Source organism: Marmota monax, unplaced genomic scaffold (genome assembly GCF_021218885.2).
Source record: "Marmota monax isolate L192 unplaced genomic scaffold, Marmota_monax_Labrador192_F-V1.1 WCK01_AAM20220418_F8-fsc00008, whole genome shotgun sequence".
Classification (NCBI taxonomy): Eukaryota; Metazoa; Chordata; class Mammalia; order Rodentia; family Sciuridae; genus Marmota; species Marmota monax.
The window spans coordinates 19,044,279-19,070,473 of NW_026694432.1; the positions used below are offsets into that span (position 1 = coordinate 19,044,279).

Genomic DNA, 26,195 nt, shown 5'->3' on the forward strand with positions numbered 1-26,195 from the left:
AATCGAAGGTCTCTCCAGAGACTGAATTTGGAGGGCAAGACCAGTAAGCTTCAGTTGTAAGCCCAGGGCCCTGGACTGGATGTGGGCAATCCGAGGATCCGGAATCGAGCTGAAGTAACCACTCCGGCCCGGCAGAAACCACACACTGCCAGCCACGCGCGTGGGGCTGCGCCTGGGCGCGCGGACTACAGATCCCAGCAGCCCCGCGCGGCGCTCAGGAAGCGCAGGCGCAGTCGCAGACTGGGCATATATAAGCCCGCTGCCGGCGCCCGTGCGTCCTTTCTCCTGTCTCTCTTGCTGGTGATGTCTGGGCCTGGAACCACGAGGCCGGTGCCCTTAGCCGTCTTAGCTCGCTTCCATGGGCCCGCACTCGTTCGGGCTGCCTCTAGAGACTGCGGGATGTAGAGTGCCTGGCCGGGCGTCTTGGCCTGGGCTGCAGGCCACGACGGCCGCCTGCGTAGTGAGACGGGTCGGCACCCGCGGGGCGGTGTCCTCTTCCCGTCTTTGCTGGCGCAGCCGTAAGCTGGCGCCTGACCCGTGGATGAGGCAAGCGGGCGGCCGGGTGCTGTAAACGAGTTGGGTATGTAATTAGGCACTTGGGGTTGAAGTCTTGGGCCTCAGATCACCTAATTTAGGTAATAACACCAATCGGTGAGCCTGAGAACTGCTGCGTGACCTTGGACAATTGACTTTAACTATTAGGAGAATTCTAGAAGGTATCTTGGTGTGAATGTAAGGACAAGATTTTCAGGAGGAGGGTTTTGGAGTCGTTCAGACGCTCTTTTTCCTGCCCCCCCCCCCCGTGGCCCTTCCCCCCCTCTGTGGTGCTTGGGATTGAACCCACATGCTAGGCAAGCACTCTGCCACCGAGCGGCATCTCCAACCCTTTAAAATGATTCTTTGAGATTGATATAATACATACAAAAGACTGGTACACAGTACAGCCCTTAGGGCCTACAGGATGACTAGTGTCCTTTGGTAGCCAATGATGCACAGGATTTAGGTGAATTAGGAAGGATAAGTGTGGTTTGGCTTTGAGGTTCTGTGGTCTCCATTGCCCCCTGGCCCTTATCGAAGCTGCAGCTGCTTCCACATAGCTGCTGTGGTCAAAAAGGAGCCCAGAGCAGCAGTTTTCCTTGACGGTCGCCGTTCTGTTTGCTGTAACTGATCTGCAACATTTTGGGAAAAGACAACTTCATTGTTCTTGATATTTCTTAGGGTTAGCTGGAGACCTTTATTAATATTGAACGTAGAGTTATCAGGGTGAGGTGTTTTGAAAAATAACTAGTTGAGCCCAGGAACCAGAATGAAAGGGCATTTGGGAGTGTGTGGGATCCTGTCCTGGAAAGATCAGTGGCACAGAGAATGGCAGTGGTTTGGTCTCTGTCCTGAAAAGCTAAGTCATCAGTATCAGGATTAAAAGCCAGGCAGACCTTTATGATTGGATGAAGGAAATGCTAAGATCAATCAGGACAGTTGTGCTGTCTTTCATCTTAGCCATGCCAGATCAAGATGCTATGAAGATGGTGGCGAGTGAGGGTCATGGTGATGAAATGCGACAACTTCAGGACTTGGTAAGTTACTTTTGGAGCTACGTGGGGAGCTCCCTGGTGGTACAGTACAGCATGTTTCCAAGGGCTGTGGCTGGTTGTGGCCATGGGATCTCCAACTGCATGCAAGAACAACTGGAGAGACTTTGACAGCTCAGGTCAGCACAATACCTGCAGCTGCCACTCACCTTTCCTATAAAGTCATCAGGACCTGGGTTGGAAGCCTGCTACACCAGGTCCAGGTGTGTTCCATCAACTTCCATGTAGGCAGTTGTACTGGATCAACTGATTTAGAGCCTTCACAATAAGCTTTGATTCTGCAGGTTGCCCCCAGGTGTGATATTGAAGAGTGAAAAGACCAGCTTGTTTCTGGAGTTGTGCTTTAGATTAAGGTAAAGTTACCATGGTAAAGTTACATTTTGACCCTCTGGTTCCCTTTCCCATCGGATCTGAATACTGGTCTTGGTGGTCGTAAAAGGAGGAAAAGTAATACTGAAGCTGGCCTTAATGGTGTTCTAGTCTGTTTTCTAACACATGGGCTAATTTCAAACAGGAGTGAATGGAGTGAATGGAGGATAAGAGGATGGATGAGTGTGAATGGAGGATAAGAGGATGAGTGTGATGCTGTGTGCATTTGATTAGGAATTGCTGGATAATGTTGTATTTGAGGGGTGTTTTCTTCTCTCTTGATAGAGGGTGTCTTTTTTTTAAAGGTCTTTGTAACCAGAAAGTTGTCTTCATCTGTGATAATTGGCTACAGAGTTGGGTGAGTTATTTACTACCTGAAGTTTATCACACCTTCCTTCTAGCTTCAGGCAGTGCTATACTATTGCAAACCCTGTCCTTAAGCAGTGTAACAGATATTACTTAAAAAGTGTTTAAAAAAATGTTACTGTTGTCTGTATGGAAATTTTAGCATTTAAAAACCATTTAATTGTCAGTGTGATGCTGAGGATCTAACCCAGGGCCTCACATGCCCTACAAGTGCTCTACCACTGAGCCCCAGCCCCTCAAGTTATCTGTAAATTTGCCATAAGCACAGCTACTGGAAGCAGCAGAGGGAACAGCTTTGCTCCTTGGGTAAGAAGGACTGAGCTGCAAATACCCTGTAGTGACTGGAGCTTACGCCATAATTTTTTGTGTGACCTCATCTCTACCCCTGGGAGAGTGGGAGGTAGACTAATGGTTAGAAAGGAGTAGTTAAGATATTTTTAGGGTCACTCACTGGTCCAGGATGAAACCTAATCTGAGTGGACATCTATGGATGAGAAATGCGGATATGGGACTGAGACCAGCTCTTAGGAAAGTGCCTGGGTGGGAATTACCCAGGGCTGTGGTAACACATGGGCTTATGCTTCCTTTTCAGGAAAACACCATGGGAAAGAAGATGCAGACAAAAATGTGACCAGTTATTAAAGAAGAAAACGGTAGCTTTGTAAGCAGATTTTTTTCTTTGTAAATGCTGTGATATGTAGCTATTGGTAAGCAATAAAGCGCTTTGGAAATGTTTGTCCCTCAGGTTGCTGCTTATTCCTCACTTATATCCCATATATGCAACTGAATTATAATCCAATCCCTTCATAAAAGATTGATCCATTTTTTGACTGTTTTAATTTGCATTTTTTTTCTTTTGCTGGGCCTGAGACTGTTTGTTTAGATCCTTTTTGCCTAAAGCAGCAACTGTACACACCACCCCAGTTCCTCTGGTATAAAATTAATTGGAAGAGATGGAGATTTTATAAACCATAGACCTTTCTTTCAGAAGTGTCTGGTATTGGATATACTTGATAAAGGATGGGTATGAGTCTGGCATGGATTCTGGCTCACACCAAGTCACTTTAATCATATTACCTCTTGTGAACCACCATATAGAATACCTACTTAGTTTAGGCAATTAAGGCCAAGAAATGGGAAGGGGGGCTTGGGACACATGACACTGTAATGACTGAACCCAGGGGCACTGAGCAACATCTCCAGCTCTATTTTATTTAGAGATAGCACCTCACTGAGTTGTTTAGCTGTGGCTGAGGCTGGCTTGGAAATTATGATTCTTAGTCTCTCAGGCCACTGGGATTACACTGTATCTGGCTCCCTGTATTAGATTCTCTTAATCTTCTGGCCTCAGTTGATGGGATCACAGGTGTGCACCACCATACTAAGCTAGTTGATGGGATATAGGTGAGTGCCACCATGCCCAATTAGTAATGTCTTTGAACATACTTTGCTCAGGCACTTTGCCATTGAGCTATATCCCCTGCACTTTGAGACAAGTACAAACTTGATGAGGCTGGTCTTCCAACTTTTAATCCTGCCTCAGAATCCAGAGTTGTGGGAATTACAGGTGTTTGCTCCACGCCCAGCTTTATTTTTTAGGGCTAGGGTTGTAGCTCAGTGGTAGAGTGCTTGCCTTGCATGTGTGAGGCTCTATCACCCCAGTGCCCCCACCCTCTTAATTTTTTAGTATAGCAATTTTGCTTAGACTGGTTTTTAATTTACAATCCTGCCTTGGCTCTAGAGAAGCTGGGATCACTTCTACCAATAAGTTCCTCTTCAGTGAGTCACCTTTCCTAGCTTACCTGGTAGCCTTGAATATTGCTGACACAGCAGAAACTCCACAAATTCTGACCCAAGGAATTTAGATGCCTGAGAATGGCTTATAAACCAGGGTTTAGTAAATGAATCTCATGATCCACTTGTTGACCCCAAACTGCCCTTTGTCCAGGAGTTTGAGTGTAAACATACTACTTGGGCAAATGACTAGTTCAACAAAATATTTGAGCCTTGTTGAACAGTTGGTCTCTTGGTTTTCACACTCATAGTTCACTACCAAGTAAGAGGCAGCAGAGTTGCAGAAGTAGTAATAATCTTAGTAAAGTCATTAAAATCTTACAAATCATTTCCAAAAGCAAATGTTTTCACTTTTTTTAAGTCAGTCCATCCTGACTTGTCCGTTGTCCTGGTTACATCATGGCAGGGATCTCTGAAGACACTGTGTCCAGGGGCTGCCAGTGGCAGTCCATCAGTGCATCGTACAGCTCCTCACTCTGTTCCATGAACTCCTTGTTGGCCTCAGTCACATCCAGCTGTGGCATGGGGTCTGGGGGGAAAAGCAAGGATGGGGTCAGGGCAGACTAAGGCACAACTACAAGGGATCTGGACCCAGTTTCCTACTCCTAGGCCTCTTGGAGGGGCAAGATCGCCAGGATGAAAATGATAATGTTCTTAAGAGAATATAATACCTATAATGGGGTTTGTTTTTTCTTGCATATTCATTAAAAGCTACAACTAGGGGCTGGGGTTGTGGCTCAGAGGTAGAGCGCTTACCTAGCATGCATGGGGCACGGGGTTCGAACCTCAGCACCAAATAAAGTAAAATAAAGAAAGACATTGTGTCCAACTGAAAAATAAACATTTTAAAAAAATAAATGCAAATACTTAAAAAAAGATACACCTATATCTAGTAATCATGCCCTGGATTTTCTGGTCTGGTCCTCATTTCAAATTTGGGCTTGAAAAATCTGGTCAAAATCACTAATTTTGGGTTGGGGTTGTGCCTCAACCCAAAAATAAATATTAAAAATAAATAAATATTTTTAAAAATCACTGAGTTGGCCAGGCGCAGTGGTGCATGCCTGTAATCCCAGTGGCTAGGGAGGCTGAGAGGCAGGAGGATTGCGCGTTCAAAGCCAGGCTCAGCCAACAGTGAGGTATTAAGCAACTCAGTGAGACCCTGTTTCTAAAATAGGGTTGGGGAGGGCTGGGATTGTGGCTCAGTGGTAGAGCGCCTACCTAGCATGTATGAGGATCAGCAACACATAATAAATAAATGAAATAAAGGTATTGTGTCCAACTACAACTGAAAAAAAGGGGGGGGCCTGGAGATGTGGCTCAGTGGTAGAATTCAATCCCCAGTACCCACCTCAAAACAACAACAGCATTTAGTTGGGCCAAGGGTATAGCTCAGTAGTTAAGTGCTTGTCTCACAATGTGCAAAAGCCTGGGGTCTGATCCCCAGCACCACATACACAGTTGCTGTGTCCAAAGTGCCATCTCAAAGAACTGACAAATGTCTGATAAAAGAATTATGGTCTAAGGGCTGGGGCATTAGCTTAGTGGCAGAGTGCTTGCCTTGTACATATGAGGCACTGGGTTCGATCCTCAGGACCACATAAAAATAAACAAAGATATGCTGTCCATCTACAACAACAACAACAAAAAAAAATTAAAAAAAAAAAGAATTATGGTCAAGATGCATCTATAATCCCCATTACTTGGAAAGCTGAAGCAGCAGGATTGCAGGTTTGAGGCCAGCCAACCTCAGCAATTTAGGGAGTACCTGCACCCTGCCAAAAAAGGGCTGAGGATGTACCTCAGTGGTAGAGTACCCTTGAGTTTGATTCCCAATACTGTGGGGGAAAAAAGACTGTCAATAAAGTGAAAAAATAACCTATGAAATGGGAGAAAATATTTGCAAGTCATACATGTGACAAGAGAATACTATCCAGAATAAGATATAAAGACTCTAACTCTAGTAACTCAACAATAAAGACAAACCAATTAAAAAATGGGCAAAGGCTAAGTAGACATTTTTCCAAAGATAAACAAATGACCAATAAAAGCATATGAAAAGATGATCAACACTATTAGTAATCAGCAAATCAAAACCACAATGATGGGCTGGGGTTGTGGTTCAGTGGTAGAGCACTCGCCTTGTAGGTGCGAGGCCCTGGGTTCAATCCTCAGCACCACATAAAAATAAATAAATAAAATCAATGTATAAAAAAAAAATCTTAAAAAAAAAAAAAAAACACACAATGAGATACCCTGCAAACCCAGGCACTTAGAATGAAAAAGACCAAGTGCCAATGAGGATGTGGGGAAATTGGAATGTCAAACATGTTGGAAGGAATATAAAACGGGGCAGGTAATATGGAAGTTTGGCAAAATAACTGGTTAAACAGTTCACCAAATAATCTACTCCTAGATATGTACCTAAAAGAAATGAAAACTTGGCTGGAGTTGTAGCTCAGTGGTAGAGCACTTGCCTTGCAAGTGTGAGGAACTGGGTTCCATCCTAATACCACATAAAAACAAATACAGGCATTGAATCCATATACAACTAAAAATAAGTAAATAAATGAAAACTTGTCTTTATTCACACCGAAGCTCATCCATGAATATTTATAATAGCACTACTCATAACAGCCCAAGGTGAAAACAACCCAAATGACTATCAATTGATGAATGGCTAAACAAAATGCATGGAATATTATTTGGTCCCCAAAGAAATGAAGTACTGAAAGATTACAATGCAAATGACCCTTGAAAACACTATGCTAAGTGAAAGATGCTATTCAAAAGGGATCATATATTACATATGATTCTATTTATTTAAAACTCCTAGAAGCTTGATGTGGTGGTGCATACCTCTAATCCCAGCTATTCTCAAGGTTGAGGCAGGAGGACTGTAAATCCAAGGCTAGCCTCAGCAATTTAGGCCCTAACAAATTTAGCAAAATCCTGTCTCAAAAAAAGATAAATAATAAAAAGGGTTGGGATGTGGCTCAGTGGTATAGCACTTCTAGGTTCAACCCCTAGTAACCCCGCCCCAAAGAAAGTCCAGACAAAAAGTATACGAGTGGTTTTCAGGGGCTGGAAGAGGGGTATACAGAGTGACTGCTAATGGTTGCAGGGTTTCTTTTAGGGATGAGAAAATGTTCTGGAACCAGTAGTAGTGGATGCACAACTTTGTGACTATTTGAAAAACTACCGAATTGTGTGGACATTTTCCAAGGGATCTGCACTCACACCTCTGGCTTCACGCTTTGCCATTATCATGTATGTGTCTGGCTTTCTCAGAAGAATGTAAAGTCCTCCAGAGCAGACTTTACCTTGCATTCCTCAGAATCTAGCTCAAGCACAATGCCAACCATAAAGCAATCACATGATAACCCTTGACAGAGGAATGAATGAATAAACTCTTTCTTACCTTCCAATGCATCATCTCCAACTTCTTCATATGTCTGTCAAGAGACCAGAAAGGGAAGAGATGAACATGATGAAATCCTAGCCTGTGGGCATAGTGGCTTGTTTTTAATAAAAATTGGGTCACTTTAGCTTTCCCACTTTTTGTGAAAGCTAAGCCCTGTTACTAATCCCATCCTGGAGATTGACCCATTTCTAGAGGAGAAAAGTAACCCAAGAGTGGCTGCTTTACCAAATCAGTTACCTGCATGGTGCTCTGGGTGTAGCCATATTGGGGGTAACTGTAGCTGTAGCTGCCTGTGTTCTGGTCATAGCCCCACTGGGCATAGTAGTTCTGGTACTGTTGGTAATACTGGTTATAGCTGTAACTATACATCTGGCTATATTCCACTGGCTTTACACGGCTCCTTAAATGAAGAAATAAAAACAAATATAAGCAGACATTTATGTAACATTTCCTATGTGACCAGGGACTGTTCTAAATGCTTTATGCAGATTAACTCATTTAATCCTCACAATAACCCTGTGCAATTAGTATAAGTTATTCCTACTTTCAGATTAGGAACTGAGTATAGAGATTAAATAATTGGCCCATAGTCACACAGCTAGTAAGAGATTCAAATTCAGGCAGTCTGTCTCCAGAACCCATGTATTTAAGATAGTTTCTAATGGTTAGGTTTGTCTCCCTTATCAAAGTCAAGACCAATTTTTCTCTCCCTTCTCAAGATCTTGGGAGGTTATTATTATTATTATTATTTTTTCTGCCAGCTACAAAAGTCAGGTAACATGGCTAGAGAATCTGGATTTAGGATGATCTAAGAAGTATTTCAAACTACAGAGTTTTTTTTTTTAATTTTAAGACAGGGTCTCATTAGTTGTTTAGGGCCTCATTAAGTTGTTGAGGTTGGCTCTGAGCTGGAGATCCTCTTGCCTCAATCTCCTGAGCCACTGGGATTATAGGTATGTGCCACCACATTTCCCATGAAACACCAAAACAAAACAAACAGTATTCCAGTAGTCTTATCACTATGGTTCATTAGGGTGATCTTTTTTTTTTTTTTTGGTGTGTGTATGCGTGTGTGTGCTGGGGATCAAATTCAAGGCTTTGCATATGCTAAGCATGAGCTCTACAGTGAGCTACATCCACAGATACTGTGCCATCTATTTAAGTAGTTACTCTGGTTTTGTAATAATCATTGTTCATCTATGGTCACCTAATTTAAGTCTTGCACGGCCCTAAAATAGAGCTGTTATTTATTATTCCCATTATATAGATGAGGATATCAAATCTCTAAAAAGCTGAGTGATTTCTGAAGGCTATGCTTCAGTCTGGAGCCACATTTAACTCTTTAAGAGTTACACTTCTAATGTTACACCATTACAAACAGCACCTGCTCTGACAAGCTCACAACAACTTGTCTTCTACATCTTGCATTTATCAATCAGGGCTGAAGCCCAGTGTTGGTGTAAAGCTTTTTCCTTCTCAGTGCATAGTAGCCATAGTTGCTACTAACCAAAGTCAGAATGCCAAGACCACAAAGAATCTATTGCCTGCAGTGACATATAAACCATATGTGAACAGGCACATGAAAGAGGTCTGGGTTCTTACCAGTGATCCTAGGGTTCTTACCAGTGATCCTAGATGAGAAGAATCACAACAACATAACTCAAGCTCAGTATGTGGCAGTGTTTCCATTCATTGTTCTCTGAAGGGCTCCAGAGTGTCTTTTGCTTTTTTTTTTTTTAATTTTAAATTGTATATGGACTGTTTTTATGTGGTGCTAGGATCGAGCCCAGTGCCTCACACTTGGGAGGCAAGTTCACTACCACTGAGCTACAACTCCAGCCCCAGAGTGTCTTATAAGTGCCAACAAACATGAAGGAGACAGAAGCTAACCACATCATGCCACTGGTTGGTTTGTAAGGAGATTCATAAGGGTTCCATATAATGGATGTCCTCATTTTCTCTCTATAGTCAAGCTAGATGGGTAACCAAGCCATAAGCAGAAGCTGAATACTATACAAATAAATCCCTATTATAGGAACTACAAATGCTATTCCTTGCGAGTTCAATGTCTGCTTGGTCAGCAGGACTTAGCCAGAGGTGTCAGGTGGACTCCACGTCTGACTGCTTGAGACCTAGCCTGAAGCAATTCCCCTCTAGAGACATGGTTCAATGAAGTATACTGGCAGACTCCTGCTCCCTGCCCAGCATTAGGTTGGACACTCCTGCTATTCATCTCTGATTCACCTTTCATGATTTCAAGGATATCTGCCACTCTTCTGACTTGTTAAGGAAATTGAAGGTACAGTCTCCCTAGCCTGGATCTGATTTTGTCTTCATCAGACAATTAAGACATTTCTGTTCTGTTTCTTTACATACAGCTGTTATAGTCAAATTCTCAAAAAAAACTCTGGTCACCCTCATTCCCAGGGTTTTAGGGCACCTCCCCTTAGGCAGGTACCAATCACTGACAACAATATCAAACAAGTAATAGATAGAACAGATTAAAACCTCTTTGTTTCCCCTGTTTATAGCTATATCTCCAAAGTCTAGGACTGGACCTATGTAGTTGCAGGGACTCGGTAAATACTGACTGAACAAATGATAAGATATCAAACTGGTATACATCAGAAGAATTCCTGGACAGAATGTACCATGAAAAAATATTCAAAGTCTGGTGTAGAGGTGTATGCCTGTAATCCCAGCTACTTGGGAGGCTGGGCAACTTAGTGAGACCCTGTTGAAGAAAACAAACAAAAAAAGGGGATGTAACTCAGTGGTAAAGCGCTTATCTACCATGTCCAAGACCCTGGGTTCAATTACCAGTCCTGGGAGGTGAGGGGAAACATATCCTGAAGTTTAATTATTTATTTATATTTGTAGTGATAGGGATGGAACTCAGGGTCTCCTACCTGCAGGACAAGCACTCTACCACTGAGCTATATCCCCAACTCTATCCTGCATTTTATTTTAAAACATTATTGTTGGGGCTGGGGATGTGGCTCAAGCGGTAGCGCGCTCGCCCGGCATGCGTGCAGCCCGGGTTCGATCCTCAGCACCACATACAAACAGGGATGTTGTGTCCGTCGAAAATAAATATTAAAAATTCTCTCTTTAAAAAAAAAAAAAAAACTGCTTTATAGGATCATTATAAAGATCAAGCCATTTCCTTCTTAAAAAAAAAAAAAAAATTATTGTTGGGGCTGGGATTGTGGATCAGTGGTAGAACGCTCACCTAGCACAGGCGGGACCCAGGTTCAATTCTCAGCACCACATAAAAAGAAAAATAAAGGCATTGTGTTGTGTCCATCTACAAAAAAAGATATTCTCTCTCTCTCTTTCTTAAACAAAACAAAACAAACAAACAAACAAACAAAATCATTGTCTGGGGTTATTCAATACAGAGTGTGCTTAGCAATATGGGGTTCTAGGTTCAATACCCAGCACAGCTCACCACATAAATATATGATGATGATTTTACAACCATATGAAAAAGTGTATGTACTAAGTAAACTGGAAAACAAACCCAATGAACACTTTTTTTTTTCACCATTATACCTGCATCGCTCTTATAATTTAAAAAATGAAGGGTTGAGCTAGATGTAGTAGCACATACCTGTAATCCCAGCTACTCAGGAGAATAACAAGTTTAAGGTCAGTCTGTGTAATTTAGTGATATCCTTTCTCAAAATAAAAAAATAAAGGGGCTGGGTATGTGGCTCAGTAGTGGGATGCTTACCTAGCATGTGTGAGGCTCTGGGTCACAGCACCGCCAAAAAAGGAAAAAAAAGAAAATCTATGCTATGTAAACTGAGTCTTGTAAAAATCATATAAAGAAGTTTTATAGTTATTTAAAAAATTTTTTTTGTGGTACAATATCTTTATTTCGTTTATTTATTTATTTTTATGTGGTGTTGAGCTCAGCCACAACTCTATCCCGTAGCCCTCTTTTTTTGGTACTGGGGATTAAATCTGGGGTGCTTAGCGACTAGGCCACATTCCCAGCTCTTTTTATTTTGAGGGAGGGTCTTGCTAAGTTTTTCAGGACCTCGCTAAGCTGCTGAGGCTGGCTTTGAACTTGTGATCCTTCTGCCTCAGCCTCCTGAATTGCTGGGATTACAGGTGTGTACCACCGCCTTTATTTTTCATTTTGAGACAGGGTTTCATTAAGTAGCCCAGACTGATCCTGACAGACTTCTGATCTTCCTGTCTGAGGTTCCCAGGTCACTGGTATTACAGGAATGCACTACCACACCTGGCTGAAATTATAATAATTTTGGAGTAATGTAATTAAGAGGAAATTTTTCTCTTTTAAAGATTTTGCTAGCTGGTGTGGTGGCACATGCCTTTAATTCCAGCTATTTGGGAGGCCAAGATAGGAAGACCATAAGACACTTAGTAAGACCCTGACTCAAAAAAAAAAAAAAAAGGGGGGGGGTTAGGGATATAACTACATAGAGTACCCTGGGGAAATCACTCAGGTTGGGGCTGGGGCTGTAGCTCAGTGGTAGAACGCCTGCCTTGCACATGTGAGGCCCTGGGTTTGATCCTCAGCACCACATAAAAATAAATAAATAAAGATATTGTGTCCATCTACAACAACAACAAAAAAATCACTCAGGTTGATCTTCATTTAATGTATTATTATTTTTTTGGGGGGTTGAGGTACCAGGGATTGAATCCAGAGGTGCTTTACTACTGAGCCACATTCCCCAGCCCCTTTTTAAAAATATTTTACTTAGAGACAGGGTCTCATTGAGTAACTTAAGGCCTCGCTGAGTTGCTGAGGCTGCCTTTGAACTTGCGATCCTCCTATGTCAGCCTTCCAAACAAATGGGATTACAGGCATGTGCCACCATACCTGGTATCATTCAATGTATTAAACATAGTTAAAACACAAAGAATTCCCAAATCACTTTAAAAAAACAGTTATTCCCAGCAGTTTTGGAGACTGAGGCAAAAAAAATCTCAAGTTAGTTAAAGCCAGCCTCAGGGGCTGGGGTTGTAGCTCAGAGGTAGAGTGCTCACCTAGCATGTGCGGGGCCCTGGGTTGGATCCTCAGCACAACATAAAAATAAATAAATAAAATAAAGGTATTGTGTCCAACTACAATTGAAAAATAAATATTTTAAAAAATAAATAAATAAAGCCAGCCTCAGCAACTTAGCAAGGCCTTAGGCAACTCAGTTCAATCCCTACCAAAAAAATAAAAAATAAAATAATAATAACACACAGTTATTGTAGGATGTTTAGCAGCAATCCTAGCTGCTACACACTAGATGCCATTCTAATTGAGGTAACCAAAGTATCTGTATATGTTGCCAATATCCCTTTAGGGGTAAAACTGCCCCCAGTTGAGAATCGTTACCTTGGTTAAATAGTGAAAGATGCTCATCAGAGAAAGGCTGTCTTACATCTGCTCAAGCAATCTCCTTGAGCTGGGCAGTGGTGCAAGCCTGTAATCCCAATCTCTCGGGAGGCTGATGCAGGAGGATTACGAGTTCCAAGCAAACCTCAGCAAAAAGCAAGGCACTAAACAACTCAGTGAGAGACCCTGTCTCTAAATAAAATACACAATAGGGCTGGGGATGTGGCTCAGTGAGTGAGTGTCCCTGAGTTCAATCCCTAGTACCAACAAACAAATAAAAAAACTTCTGGGACTTGTTAGGAAAGGATTTTCTACCTAGAAAAGGCAGAAAAGGTTTTCTACCTACCATGACAAATCTAATAGTGACATATATAAAATTCTATAAGGGGTTTAGAATTCATTCTTAGCCATATCCACAGCAAGGGACATTCATAGGAGGTTTGCAGGTTTCATTAACATAAATATAGCTCACACTGGAAGCAACTTTTTTCCTTCTGCTCAATTCTTATAAATTCTCAATAGCAGCACCACTGATCGAAGAAAAGGAACATTGGACAAGTATAGCCAGCTTTTACAGTATTGCTACCAGAAACATCTGAATATATCTGCTTCCCCCAGTTATACCTGTCTTCAACCTCTGAAGGGTTGAGGTTATAGTAGTTCATCTCTAATACCCAGCACCCACCTGCCCAAAGGCAGATGTTTGGTAATCATGACTTAAAGTCAGCCTTCTTGCAGCCTCCAGCCCAAGTGGGAGTCCCATACCTGACTGTCGGCAAACAGATAAGGAATGTGGGAGGGATGAGTCTAGGGCCCTCAGCCCTCCCTACCGGACTCACGCTTTAGGAATTGCCACACTCAGCCGCACAGGTTTTGACCCCAGTCCTACTGCTCCCTGGCACTCCGTCAGGGCTCGTTTCTGTTCCAGTTCATCTGTGAATTTCACAAAACCATAACCCCTGCAGGGGAAAAAAACCCAATACACTCTTTAGGTCACAAATGTGATGAAGTTTTAAGAACGGAGGCATAGAAAAGAGGGAAGAGTTAGAGGTAGGCATGATTGAGGAAAAGAATTCATCAATCTGGGAAAGGACAAGTCCCAGTAGTGGAGGTATCCACAGAATAGTGCCAGATTCAAGCACTGGACAACCTTGAAATCTGCAGGAATTCCTACTTTCAGTTGACCATTGTTTTTTGTTTTTTTTTTTAATATTTATTTTTTTAGTTTTTGGCGGACACAACATCTTTGTTTGTATGTGTTACTGAGAATCGAACCTGGGCCGCACGCATGCCAGGCAAGCGCACTACCGCTTGAACCACATCCCCAGCCCATCAGTTGACCATCCTTAATACCTTCACCTGTGGGACTCCTTCCCAGATAAGAGCATCCTTCCTAATCTACTGGAAAATAATAAATTATTATCACTATAATTATAGTAGTAGCAGTAATAATAACAGTTGAGGAAGTCCACTCCACAAATATTTCCAGAGTCTTTGTATGTTTGGTATTGTGTGGATGCAGCAGTCACAGAGACTTGGTTTCTGCTCTCCTGAGCTCATGTTCTTGTTGGGGAATGAACTAGAGATAGGTAACATTTATTGATCACTAATTATTTCCCAGGCACTGTATTGAGTATTTTTCCTAAGTAATCTCATCAATCTGTCCAACAATCACATAAGATAGTATCCACCATTTTACTGAAGAGGTAGCCAAAGTTATACATAGTAGAAGCATAATTCAAATCCACATGTGTCAGACTTCCAAAGCCTGTGCTTGTAAGTACTATGCTAATCAACAATAAGCCTGTTTGGGCTGGAGTGTGGCTCAGTGGTAGACTGCTTGCCTCATATATGCAGCACTGCCATTAAAAAAAAAAAAAAAAAAAAAAAAAAAAACCTTTCTTGAAGTTTTCCCCTTTCTATTCATTTTTTACATTTTAAAATTAATTAATTATTTTTTTTGGGGGGTGGTTTCTAGAGATTTAACCCAGGGGTGCTTTACCACTGAATCATACCCCCAGTCCTTTTTATTTTTTATTTAGAACCAGATTTGCTGAGTTGCTTAGAGCCTCTCACAGTTGCTAAGGCTGGCTTTTAACTTGTGATCCTCCTGCCTCAGTCTCCTTCATTGCCAGGATTATAGGCATGTAACACTGCACCTGGCTGTTTTTCACTTTCTGAAGTGAAAACTTCTAACTACACTGAAAGGCTCAGTAAAAATAATAAATACAACAGCAAACATCTACAGAGCATTTCCTATATGACTTACTTATATCCCTTATTAGTTATCCTTATAACAATTCTATAAGAGATACTATTAGCCCCACTTTACAGACAAGAAAATAGGGGCAGAGAGGCTTGCTTTTACTTCATAGTCCCTTGCCAGTATTGGCGCTAGGATTCAAACCAATTTGGCTCCAGAGCCTCTGCTCTGAAGCAACATGCTAACACTTGCCCCAGAGGAGAATTTCAAAACAGAATCAGTTACAGATAAAGCCTTACTTAGACACGCCTGTCTGGTCCAAAACCACCTTGCCTCCCCGACAGGAGGGGTATACTTTGACGAAGAATTCATACAGCATGCCATCATCCACATCTGGGGTTAGGTCCCCCACAAAGAGGGAGTACTCAGGGCTAAGGAGAGAACAAGAATCAGTGATAAAGAGTAAAAGCCCTCCTTTGCAGAGCTCTTTTGGCACATTCCTGATAAACTTCTTCAGGGCCTCTTAGGAAACACATCTGATGGGTGGACTTAACAATGTCCCCACCCACGTTCCCCAGGACTGGGGAACAAACCCAGGGTCTCATGCATTCTAGGCTTACCCAGGTTCTAATCTTTTTCATTACAGTTCTGGCAGAAGAATTAGGGAAACAGCCCCCTGCCTTGAATTTCTCGATTACTACACAGGCCTGTCTAGTTTCAAGTTTTCAAGTACTATATACATATAGATGGAGGAATAGGTCAGAGGTACATCTCTGAAAAACTCAAAAGAGAAACTTTTTCGAAAGAAACTGGACATTCTGTGTGCATTCCACATTTTAAAATCAAATGTTAAGGAATAGAAGCCAGGGGGTAGTGGTACATACTTGTAATCCAAGCTACTGTGGGGGTGGGGATTGAGGGTCACTCTATGGTGCACACCTGTAATCTCTATGGCTTGGGAGGCTGAGGCAGGAGGATCACAAGTTCAAAGACAGCCTCAGCAAAAGCGAGGTGTTAAACAACTCGGTGAGACCCTATCTCTAAATAAAATACAAAAATAGGGCTGGGGATGTGGCTCAGTGGTTGAGTGCCCCCCTGAGTTCAATCCCCGGTACCCACACCCCCATAAAAAAAGTACAAAGAAAATAAAATCACCAATAACCCAGCCATTCAAAAGCAATCACTATGAGTGCTCTGATAAATACTTTTCTTTTTTCTATGGCTTCTTTTTTTTTTTTTTTTGTACTGGGGATTAAAACCAAGGGTCCTTTACTACTGAGCTATATCCCCAGTACTCTTTTTTTTTTCCCCCTGCATATTGGTGATTGAACCCAAGGGTGCTTAACCACTGAGCCACATCCCCATTCTTTTTATTTTGACACAGGGTATATAGGCTAAGTTGCTGGGACTGCCTTTGAACTTGTGATCCTCCTTTGTGAGATTACAGGAATTTGCGACTGTGACTGTCTCCAGCCCATTTTATTTTGAGATAGGGCCTTGATAAATTGCTTCGGGATCATAAATTGCTGAGGCTGGCCTCAAACTTGCAATCTTCCTGCTTCAGCCTCCTGAGTTGCTGGGTTTATAGGCACGTACCACCACACCGAGCCTATCCTGTTTTGTTTCTACCCCATTTAGTTTTGACATATCACCAACAACTAAGTGCAATGATATGCACTTACATCCCAAGGAACTCAGAAAGCTGAGACAGGAGATTACATGAGCCCAGAAGTTTGAGGCCAGCCTGGAAAACATGGTGAGACTCTATCTCTAAAAACAAAACAAAAATTACCAAAAACTGTGCTGGTCACGGTGGTGCACACCTGTAATCCCAGTGGCTCGGGAGGCTAAGGAAGGAGGATTGTGAATTCAAAGCCAGCCTCAGCAATGGCAAGGTGCTTAGCAACTCAGTAGACCCTGTCTCTAAATAAAATACAAAACAGGGCTGGGATATGACTCAGTGGTCAAGTGCCCCTGGTTCAATCCCCAGTACCAAGAAAACAACAACAATAGCAACAACAACAACAAAACTGCATGTATTGACAACCTCTTGATAAATCAATATTCCGCAACATGACTTTGTTTGTTTTGGTAATGGAGATTGAACCCAGGGGCACTTAATCACTTAGCCCCATCCTCAGCCCCTTTTAATATACATACATATACATATATACATATATGTATGTATATATAAATACCTTATTTATTTTTATGTGGTGCTGAGGGTTGAACCCAGTGCCTCACATGTGCTAGGCAAGTGCTCTACCACTGAGCTACAACCCCAGCCCCTCTTTTTAATTTTTTTTTTGAGAATTTTAATATTTATTTTTTAGTTTTTGGCAGACACAACACAACATCTTTGTTTGTATGTGGTGCTGAGGATCGAACCCAGGCTGCACGCATGCCAGGCAAGTGCGCTACCGCTTGAGCCACATCCCCAGCCCAGCCACATCCCCAGCCCCTCTTTTAATATTTTATTTAGGGACAAGGCCTTTCTAAGTTGCTGAGGCTGGCTTTGAACCTGTGATCCTCCTGCCTCAGCCTCCCAAACTGCTGGGATTATAGGTACGCACCATTGTACCCAGCTCAATGAACACTTTCAAGGCTACTCTTTGCACACACTCTTGGATAAACTGTGAAAAGCAGGAATACAGGATCAATGGGTACAAAGCTTTTTAAAGCTTTTAATACATTGTTTTAAAACTTTCAAATAGCAACCTGAAATGCCAATCAATTTATGTTGCTATCACAGGTGTATTCTTACTGAATAAACCTCAATAATGTGGACAGTAACAAAGTAGAAGACTGGGGAGGGACCAGATACAGAAAAACCCCCTGCCTCCTGGATCAAACCCAGGGCCTTCAGCATGTTAGGCAAGTGTTCTACCACTGCAGGGAAAAGACATGGCTGTGACAAGATGCACCCTAGGAAGGTCTACCAATGGGAAGTGGAAGTGTGTCTTCCCTCAGGAGCGGGCAAAGTGCAGGCAGCCAAATTTGGTTCCCCATCCTCCTTCTGGCAATCATTGGCACATTGCCACATCTCACCCCTGTGGTAGGCCTTGAAGCTACATTGGGATTGCTCTGTACTTACCTATTATCTGGTTGTTTCCCATAAGTGGCATAGTTCAGTTTAAAACGTTTTGCCTAGAAATTTAAAAACAAGCAAACTAAAACAAAAGAAAGGTGTTTCAACAGTCAAACAATATTTGAAAAAAACTTAAATAAGTTACCTTGGCCAAAACATCTCCCCCTCTCTAAGCCTCAGCCTTTTCTCCTGTATAAAATGAGGGGGGTTGCACGGATGACCGTTAAGGGCACTGCCAGCTCCATGGTTCTATGAGCCCAGGTGTGGCAGCTGGTGCAGCAGCTGTAAGCTAAGTAACTGTGGGAAGAGCAGAATGCAACTCTCTTGAAATGGGTTCCTGCTGCTGCCAGCCTATTCTAGTTTCTCAGGCAAAAGACCTAGAGTTTCAAGTCTTCTGTCATAGGAGGCAGTGATGCAGAGTGGAAAGGGCAAAGGTTTTGGAAGCAACCAATCTTCAGTCTGAATCCTGGCTCTGCACTCACTACCTGTGTTCCCCTGGGTATGTTATTTACTTCCCTGAGCTTCAGTTTCCTCTTATGTCAAAGATAACAATGCCTGCTACACAGGGTTGTTGTGGGATTAAATAAAACGAGGTAAGTATACAGTAGGGCTTCAATAGATGGTGGTAATCAATGACAATGAAAATGGCAATATTATCATTATCTAAATGTCCTTACAGGTGTCGCTCCTGGAAGGGGTTTCCCATTAATTTTATGCAAACACTTCTCAGCTGTGGCCAAATCTGCAAATTCTACAAAGCAGTAGCCAGCTGGGATCCTGGAAAGAAAGCAGAGAGAGAGAATGGTTAACTCATTTTATTACACTGTCCAGAAGTGGAACACCTATAAAAACTTAAATATTAGGGGCTGGAATATAGCTCAGTTGGTAGAGTGCTTGCCTTGCATGCATAAGGCCCTGAGTTCAATCCCCAGCACCACCAAAAAACAAAACAAAAACACCTTATTTTTTATATATATTAAATAAATAGTTGTTTAATAATCAGAATACAATGATTAACAATATAATAACACATAATAATCTCTATGTTATGAATTCTGACGTATTTTAATGCATGTAGGTCAATTTCATTGAAATAGTCACAGAATTGAAAACTTCGGACTTAATGGGTTCAAAATATCCATGAGTCTTAGCCTGAAGGAAAAGAGAAATGATTTTCTAATCAGAACTCAAGTATTTTGTTTTTTTTTTTTAAAGAGAGAGAGAGAGAGAGAGAGAGAGAGAGAATTATTTATTTTTTAGTTTTTGGCAGACCCAACATCTTTATTTATTTATTTATTTTTTGTATGTGGTGCTGAGGATCGAACCCAGGCCGTATGCACGCCAGGCGAGCACGATACCGCTTAAGCCACATCTCCAGACCTCAAGTTTTTTGTTTTGTTTTTTTTCTGGGTATCGGGGATTAAACTCAGGGGCACTCAACCACTGAGCCACATCTCCAGCCCTATTTTGTATTTAATTTAGAGATAGGGTCTCACTGAGTTGCTTACAGCCTCACTTTTTACTGAAGCTGGTTTTGAAATCGAGATCCTCCTGCTTCAGCCTCCCCAGCTGCTAGGATTATAGACATGCGCCACTGCGCCTGGCAGAACCCAGTTTCTGTTGTTCGCAATATTCCAGTTAGGAAATAACTTACAAACCTAAATATAAGGACTGCTAATCTGGAGAGTCCCAGACTCACTGGGTAAAGATTTATTTATATACTATATCATTGGTAAAGTACTCTTGCCAAAAATATTTAATGTAATTCAATCAAGCTTTAGATTTAACATCTAGTTTGCAAAAAATATTAAAGATAGAACTGGTAAATTACTACATAAGTAAATGAATCCAAAATGTAGAACATGATATGAGAAAACTACCCTTACTTCCTTAAAAAGTTAATGTTAACCCGGCGGCCTGGGAAGCTGAGTCAGGAGGAGCATGAGTTCATAGCCAGCTTTAGCAACTGTGAGGCGCTTAGCAACTTAGTGAGACCCTGACTGACTTTAAATAAAAAATAGGGCTGGGGATGTAGGTTGAGTGTCTCTGAATTCAATTCCCAGTACTTAAACAAACAACAAAAAAAGTAATGTTAAAGGGCCAGATGCAGTGGTACATGCCTGTAATCCCAGTGACTAGTAATTCTCAGGAAGGAGAATCAGAAGTTCAAGGCCAGCCTCAGCAATTTAGCTAGATCCTGTCTTGGAATATGGAATAAAAAGTGCTGGGGATGTAGCTCAATGGTAAAGTGTCACAAAACAAAACAAAAACACGAAAAAAACAGTAAAATTAAAGAGTGTTTGGCCAGGCACAGTATACCTGTAATCCCACTGGCTCAGGAGCCTGAAGCAGGAGGATGGAGAGTTTCATAGCCAGTCTCAGCAATTTTTCGAGGCTCTAAGCAACTCAGGGAGACCCTGTCTCTAAATAAAAAATTAAAAAGGAGTTGGGGCTAGGGCTCAGTGGAAGAGTGCTTGTCTCACATGTTTGAGTCACTGGGTTCGATTCTCAGCACAGCATATAAATAAATGAATAAAAGGTCCAGGGCTGGGGTTGTGGCTCAGTAGAGTGCTTGCCTAGCATGTGCAAGGCTCTGGGTTGGATTCTCAGCACCACATAAAAGTAAATAAATTAAATAAAGGTATTGTGTCCAACTACAACTAAAAAAATATTTAAAAAAGGATAATTAAAAATAAATAAATAAAAAGGTCCATCATGGAGCAGGGTACAGAGGCGCATGCCTGTAATCCCAGCGGCTCAGAAGCTGAGGCAGGAGGATGGGAAGTTCAAAGTCAGCCTCAGCAACTGTGAGGCCCTAAGCAACTCAGTAAGACCCTGTTTCTAAATAAAATACAAACTAGGGCTGGGGATGTGGCTTAGTGGTCAAGTGCCCCTAAATTCAATCCTGGTACCCCTAAAAAAGGTCGATCACCAACTGAAAAAAAAATAGTAAAAACATTAAACAAAATTTAAAAATGAGTCATGTATAACTAACTAGAACAAATTTTAAAAAATAAGAAAAAAAAAGAAAAACAGCTGGGGATGTGGCTCAGGAATGGTTAAGTGCCCATGGGTTTAATCCCTGGCACAAAAAAGAAAGAGTGCTTGCCTGGCTGGCACGGTGGTGTATCCTGTAATTTCAGCGCTCGGGGAGACTGAGAGAGGAGTTGAGAGTTCAAAGCCAGCCTCAGCAACAACAAAACGCTAAGCAATTCAGTGAGACCCTATCTCTAAGAAAATACAAAAATTGGGCTGGGGATGTGGTTCAGTGGTTGAGTGCCCCTGAGTTCAATTCCTGGTACCCACACCCCCCCCCAAAAAAAAAAGTACAAAGAAAATAAAATCACCAATAACCCAGCCATTCAAAGGCAATCACTGAGTGCTCTGATACATACTTTTCTTTTTTCATGGATACCTGGGCTATTTTCAGTTTTTGGCTGTTGTCACATAGCTCCTCTGAACATTCTTTTTCAAGGTCTTTTTTTGGGGGGTGGGTTGAACTCAGGGGCACTCCACCACTGAGCCATATCCCTAGCTCTATTTTGTATTTTATTTAGAGACAGGGTCTCAATGAGTTGTTTAGCACATTGCTGAGGCTGGCTTTGAACTCCAGATCCTCCTGCCTCAGACTCCCAAGCTGCTGGGATTACAGGTGTGCACCACTGCACCCAGCTCAAGGTTTTTTTTTTTTTTTTTTTTAATTGTTGGTAGACTTTTATTTTATTTATTTATATGTGGTGCTGAGAAACAAACCCAGTGCCTCACATATTCCAGGCAAGTGAACTACTGCTGAGTCCCAGCCTAGCCCCAAGGTCTATTTTTTTTGTAATAAAAATATACATGTCATCCTTTCTCTTGGGGAAATAAGTAGGCCAGGACTTGCCAGGTCTTAGGGGAAGATCTCTCTCTCTCTCTCTCTTTTTTTTTTTTTTTTTGCACTAAGGATTTAACAATTTAACCCAGGGGCACTTAACCACTGAGCCACATCCCCAGCCCTTTAAATTTTCATCTTAGAGCCTCACTATGTTGCTGAGGGCCTTGTTAAATTGCTACGGCTGGCCTTGAATTTCCCCTCTGCCTTTGAATTCTTGGATTTAAGGCCTGTGCTACTGCAGCAGCACTATGCTTTATTGCATATTGTTTTTACTTGGGTGTTACATTTTTACCTTATTTTTTCTGGTCTTCATTTTTAAAATTTACATTTATTTATTATACAGTATTTTTCTAAGCCATTTCAAAGCCTTTGTCAAGTGAGGCAGGATATAAATAAAATGTGTCCACAGGTACCACCATAAGTAACAGTTTAGCAATTACTGGTAAGAAAAGATAGTTTCAAATCTTGTGGCAAACAAAAGCTAAAATGTGAGGATCTATGAAAATTTTTTAAAAAGCAGAAAGTGTTACAGAATGAACTTTCATACCAGTAGCTGATTATCTGGGGTTTTCTGTTTATAAAATCAGGAACAGAAATGTTCAGGCCAGCATGATCTCCCAGTCAGAAAATGTGTCCTTGGGTAATGTTTTTGTTTTGTAGTACTGGGGATTGAACCCAGGAACTTTCTACCTCTGAGGTATATCCCCAATCCTTTTATTTTGAGACAGGGTCTTGCTGAATTGCAGAGGCCCTTGAATTTCTGATCCTCCTGCCTCAGCCTCCCCAGTTACTGGGATCATAGGCATGTGCCACTGTAGCTTGTGGTAACAAATTTTTTTGGTTTCCTTTTTGGCCGTGCTGGAGAATGAACCCAGGGCCTTGTGCATAGGAGGCAGGCACTCTATCAACTGAGCTATAGCCCCAGCCCTATAGTAGTATCTTTATAAATTATATATATGAGTGTGTGTGTGTGTGTATACATGGGTGGGTTTTTTTTTTTTGGGGGGGGGGGACGGGGTTTGAACCCAGAAATGCTTTACCACTAAGCCACATCCCCAGCCCTTTTTATTTTTGAGACAGGGCCTTGCTAAGTTGCTGAAGCTGGGTTTGAACTTGTGAACCTCTTGCTTTAGCCTCTAAAGTCACTGGGATTACTGTGCTTGGCTAAATGTATATTTTTAATGACTAGCATAAGAATTAAGAGACAACTGGTAAGGTGGCACATGCTTGTGATCCCAGGTATTCAGGAGGCTGTAGCAGGAAGATTGCAAGTTCAAAGCCAATCTCATCAATTTAGCAAGATCCTGTATCAAAATATAAGAAAAAAGAGCTGGGGATGTATCTCAGTGCTTGTCTAGCATGTATGAGACCCTGAGTTCAATTCTCAGTATAATAAAAACAACAAAAAGAGAGAGAGAGAGTAAAAGAAAAAAGGGGGAAAAAAAGAGTTAAGGGACACTCAAGAGTTTTGAGGACAGACTTGTATTTGAGCCCTACTTTGTCATTTAATAGCTACATTAGGGGCTGGGAGTGTAGCTCAGTGGTAGAGAGCTTGCCTAACATACCAGAGGCCCTGGGTTCCACCCCCAGTACTACATGCACAAATAAAAAAAGCTATGTCACTTTAACACAATTAATGATCTTCTTTTATAAAAGTACTCAGCTCAGAGGTATTTGTGATTTTAAACAGATAATGAATGAAAGTCTTTATTATGTAGCAAGTCATAATCCATCCATACTTACTGAGCTTATACCATAAGCCAGACATTGTTCTAAATGCGAAATATCAATTAACTAATTTAGTCCTCACCTATGAGGTAAATTCTAATATTACTCTCATATTTCACACTCAATTTCATTACCTTGTGAATGAGACATGGGAAACAAATACTTATTCAAGGTCACATGGCAGAAATAGTTTTCAAACCCAGTCTGGCATCAGCATCCTGTTCTTAAACAATATGTTATACTTCCACTCAATATGCCCCCAAATGTTAGTTTTTATAACATTGTAAACTACTATCAGAGGTGGTGACGAGCCCTTTCTGTGATGTCTACATTCCCCTGAATGACAGTTGCAAAACTAGGAAGATGAAGAGAGAAGTACCCAGTAAGGCGGTTTCGGATAATTTTGACGCTCATCACGGTCTCCCCCATGGTGGCAAAGGCTCTAGAAATGAAGTTCTCATCCATGTAGGGTTCCAGCTACATAAAAACAAGAGCGACGCTGCTCAGGCCCGGGTCCAGCTGCCCATCCCGAGGCACAGGGCCCCTACCTGCAAGCCGCAGGCTGATGCAGGGCACGGGGCCCTCCTCTGCAGGTCTCAACTCTTGACTCCTTCACTTCAAACTGCCCGAGGAGTCAGGAGCCCCATCACTGCACGCCTAGAACCAAGCTTCAACCCTTGGGTCCCGCTCCTTCTGTTCCCCCAAAGAACCTCCCTTTCCCTCCCAGGTACCCAGGAGGGGCCCCAGGACGGCTTCCCCCCTCCCCCAGGACTTAGCCCCTTCACTCTGACGCTGGAACCGGTTCGGTGTCATCAAAGGGAACCCTCCTCCCGTTCACTTCCACCATGTCAGGAACCCCTCCCCCTATATCCTCCTCCCTCGGGACACCGAGATTCCTCCTTCTCGGAGCCGGGGCGGCCGTCCTCACTCACGTCTCCCATCCACAGGCTGGCCGCCATCCCGCACCCGGGCGGGCACCTCGCGGGCCTCCGGGGCGCGCGCGGGCGCCAATCCGCGCCTCGGGGACCGCCCGGGAGCTCGCGCCTGCTGCGCCTTTCGCGCACGCGCCGCAGCTCCGGCTCGACTCGATGTTCCGTTCCGGGTTTTCCCCGCGACCCCGGCGGAGGCCGAGCTTCCGGACCGCAGCGGACGGAGCTCTGGACAGAGACTGCTGAGGAGGCGGGTGGCCAACTGGCGGCGCCGCCCGCGAGCGATGCGAGTTTGTTTTCGGTTTTGTGTAGTTAAAAAAACAAAAACAAACAAGACCACACACCTGTATAAGTGCATATATAATTTAAAAACTGGGGCTGGGGATGTGGCTCAAGTGGTAGCGCGCTCGCCTGGCATGCGTGCGGCCTGGGTTCGATCCTCAGCACCACATACAAACAAAAGATGTTGTGTCCGCTGAAAACTAAAAAATAAATATTAAAAACAACAACAATTTATTTAAAATAATAATAATAATTTAAAAACTGACCTGTGCTTGTTGTAAAATATTGCAAATATAAGCGTTTGAAAGAGTGAAAGGACCCTCTATGGGAGCCAGGTTTCGTTAAGTTTGGTTCCAAGAAGTGTGATCCTACACAAGCCGCTGCTTGGCTCCAGCCATATCCTCCCTCCAGGGTTCCTAGTCCTTGAAACGTGAGTTTCTGGTTGAAGCTCGAATAGGATTCTTCAGTCACACCCGAATTAGAGGGACAAGACTTAGAGACTAGACTGATTGAGTTGTTGAAAGGACAATTCAATCAGTCTCTAAGTCTTGTCCCTCTGCTTTCTTTTTTTTTTCCTCTAAATTTTACTTTTTTTTTTTTTTTTAATATTTATTTTTTAGTTACCGGCGGACACATCTTTTGTTTGTATGTGGTGCTGAGGTCGAACCCGGGCCGCACACATGCCAGGCGAGCGCGCTACCGCTTGAGCCACATCCCCAGCCCCTAAATTTTACTTTTTAGTTTTAGCTGGACGCAATACCTTGGTTTTATTATTTTTATGTGGTGCTGAGGATTGAACCCAGGGCCTTGCACGTTCTTGGAGAACGCTCTACCACTGAGCCACAACCCCAGCCGTGTCCTGCTTTCTTGAGGCCCACCACCCTACTCTAAAACGCCAGCGACTAATTCCTCCCAGAACAGTGACCTGCTTGGAGAAAGCCCTCAGTAAACATGGTTTAGACGACCAGATAATCTTGATAGTTTGATTTTTAAAATTATTATTATTATTCTAGGGAATAATAATAATAATATATTATTATTATTATTAATATAATAATTAAGCACTTAAGCACTAAGCCACATCCTCAGCCCTTTTTAAAAAAATTTTTTTTGAGTCTCACTAAATTGCTTAAGACCTCACTAAATTGCTAAGACTGGATTTATTTATTTATTTTTTTTTTTTA

At 42.3% G+C, this 26,195-nt stretch overlaps 1 protein-coding gene, 1 long non-coding RNA gene and 4 other non-coding genes across 8 annotated transcripts; 5 read left to right on the forward strand and 1 right to left on the reverse strand.

Moving 5' to 3' along the window:
• The first annotated feature begins 267 nt into the window (after nucleotides 1-267).
• LOC124109810 (uncharacterized) lies at nucleotides 268-3,059 on the forward strand. The gene is made up of 5 exons (XR_006857101.2): nucleotides 268-580; nucleotides 1,498-1,574; nucleotides 1,874-1,942; nucleotides 2,264-2,316; nucleotides 2,917-3,059. It is a non-coding gene; the product is annotated as an uncharacterized LOC124109810 (long non-coding RNA).
• On the forward strand, nucleotides 1,061-1,195 carry LOC124075455 (small nucleolar RNA SNORA16B/SNORA16A family). The gene has a single exon (XR_006846068.1). It is a non-coding gene; the product is annotated as a small nucleolar RNA SNORA16B/SNORA16A family (small nucleolar RNA).
• LOC124075461 (small nucleolar RNA SNORA44) lies at nucleotides 1,622-1,751 on the forward strand. Its single transcript, XR_006846072.1, has one exon. It is a non-coding gene; the product is annotated as a small nucleolar RNA SNORA44 (small nucleolar RNA).
• LOC124075462 (small nucleolar RNA SNORA61) lies at nucleotides 1,973-2,105 on the forward strand. The gene has a single exon (XR_006846073.1). It is a non-coding gene; the product is annotated as a small nucleolar RNA SNORA61 (small nucleolar RNA).
• LOC124075413 (small nucleolar RNA SNORD99) lies at nucleotides 2,774-2,847 on the forward strand. The gene has a single exon (XR_006846033.1). It is a non-coding gene; the product is annotated as a small nucleolar RNA SNORD99 (small nucleolar RNA).
• Nucleotides 3,060-4,396: 1,337 nt separating the features above from the next.
• Trnau1ap (tRNA selenocysteine 1 associated protein 1) lies at nucleotides 4,397-24,866 on the reverse strand. 3 transcript variants are annotated; one of them, XM_058571024.1, is made up of 10 exons: nucleotides 24,733-24,866; nucleotides 24,180-24,277; nucleotides 18,876-18,975; nucleotides 18,205-18,257; nucleotides 15,410-15,541; nucleotides 13,747-13,866; nucleotides 7,780-7,942; nucleotides 7,540-7,573; nucleotides 4,875-4,947; nucleotides 4,397-4,647 (listed from the first exon to the last, which is right to left on the reverse strand). In XM_058571024.1, exons 1-10 carry the CDS (start codon nucleotides 24,757-24,759, stop codon nucleotides 4,620-4,622), a joined length of 828 nt encoding a protein of 275 aa, XP_058427007.1. In that variant the 5' UTR covers nucleotides 24,760-24,866; the 3' UTR covers nucleotides 4,397-4,619. The 3 variants fall into 3 exon arrangements, with proteins under 3 accessions (XP_058427007.1, XP_046324570.1, XP_046324571.1); XM_046468614.2 differs by lacking the exon at nucleotides 4,875-4,947 and having other exon boundaries at nucleotides 24,733-24,865; XM_046468615.2 differs by lacking the exons at nucleotides 4,875-4,947; nucleotides 13,747-13,866.
• Nucleotides 24,867-26,195: the final 1,329 nt, after the last annotated feature.

What these genes read in the sequence shown, in the direction of transcription:
- Trnau1ap (XM_046468614.2), bottom strand. Translation starts at nt 24,759, where the DNA reads ATGGCGGCCAGCCTGTGGATGGGAGAC. An exon ending in GGGAAACAACCAGATAATAG is followed by an intron (nt 15,542 to 18,204) that starts GTAAGTACAGAG and finishes TTCTCTCCTTAG; the next exon opens with CCCTGAGTACTCCCTCTTTG. An exon ending in TGGAGATGATGCATTGGAAG is followed by an intron (nt 4,648 to 7,539) that starts GTAAGAAAGAGT and finishes TTTTCCCCCCAG; the next exon opens with ACCCCATGCCACAGCTGGAT.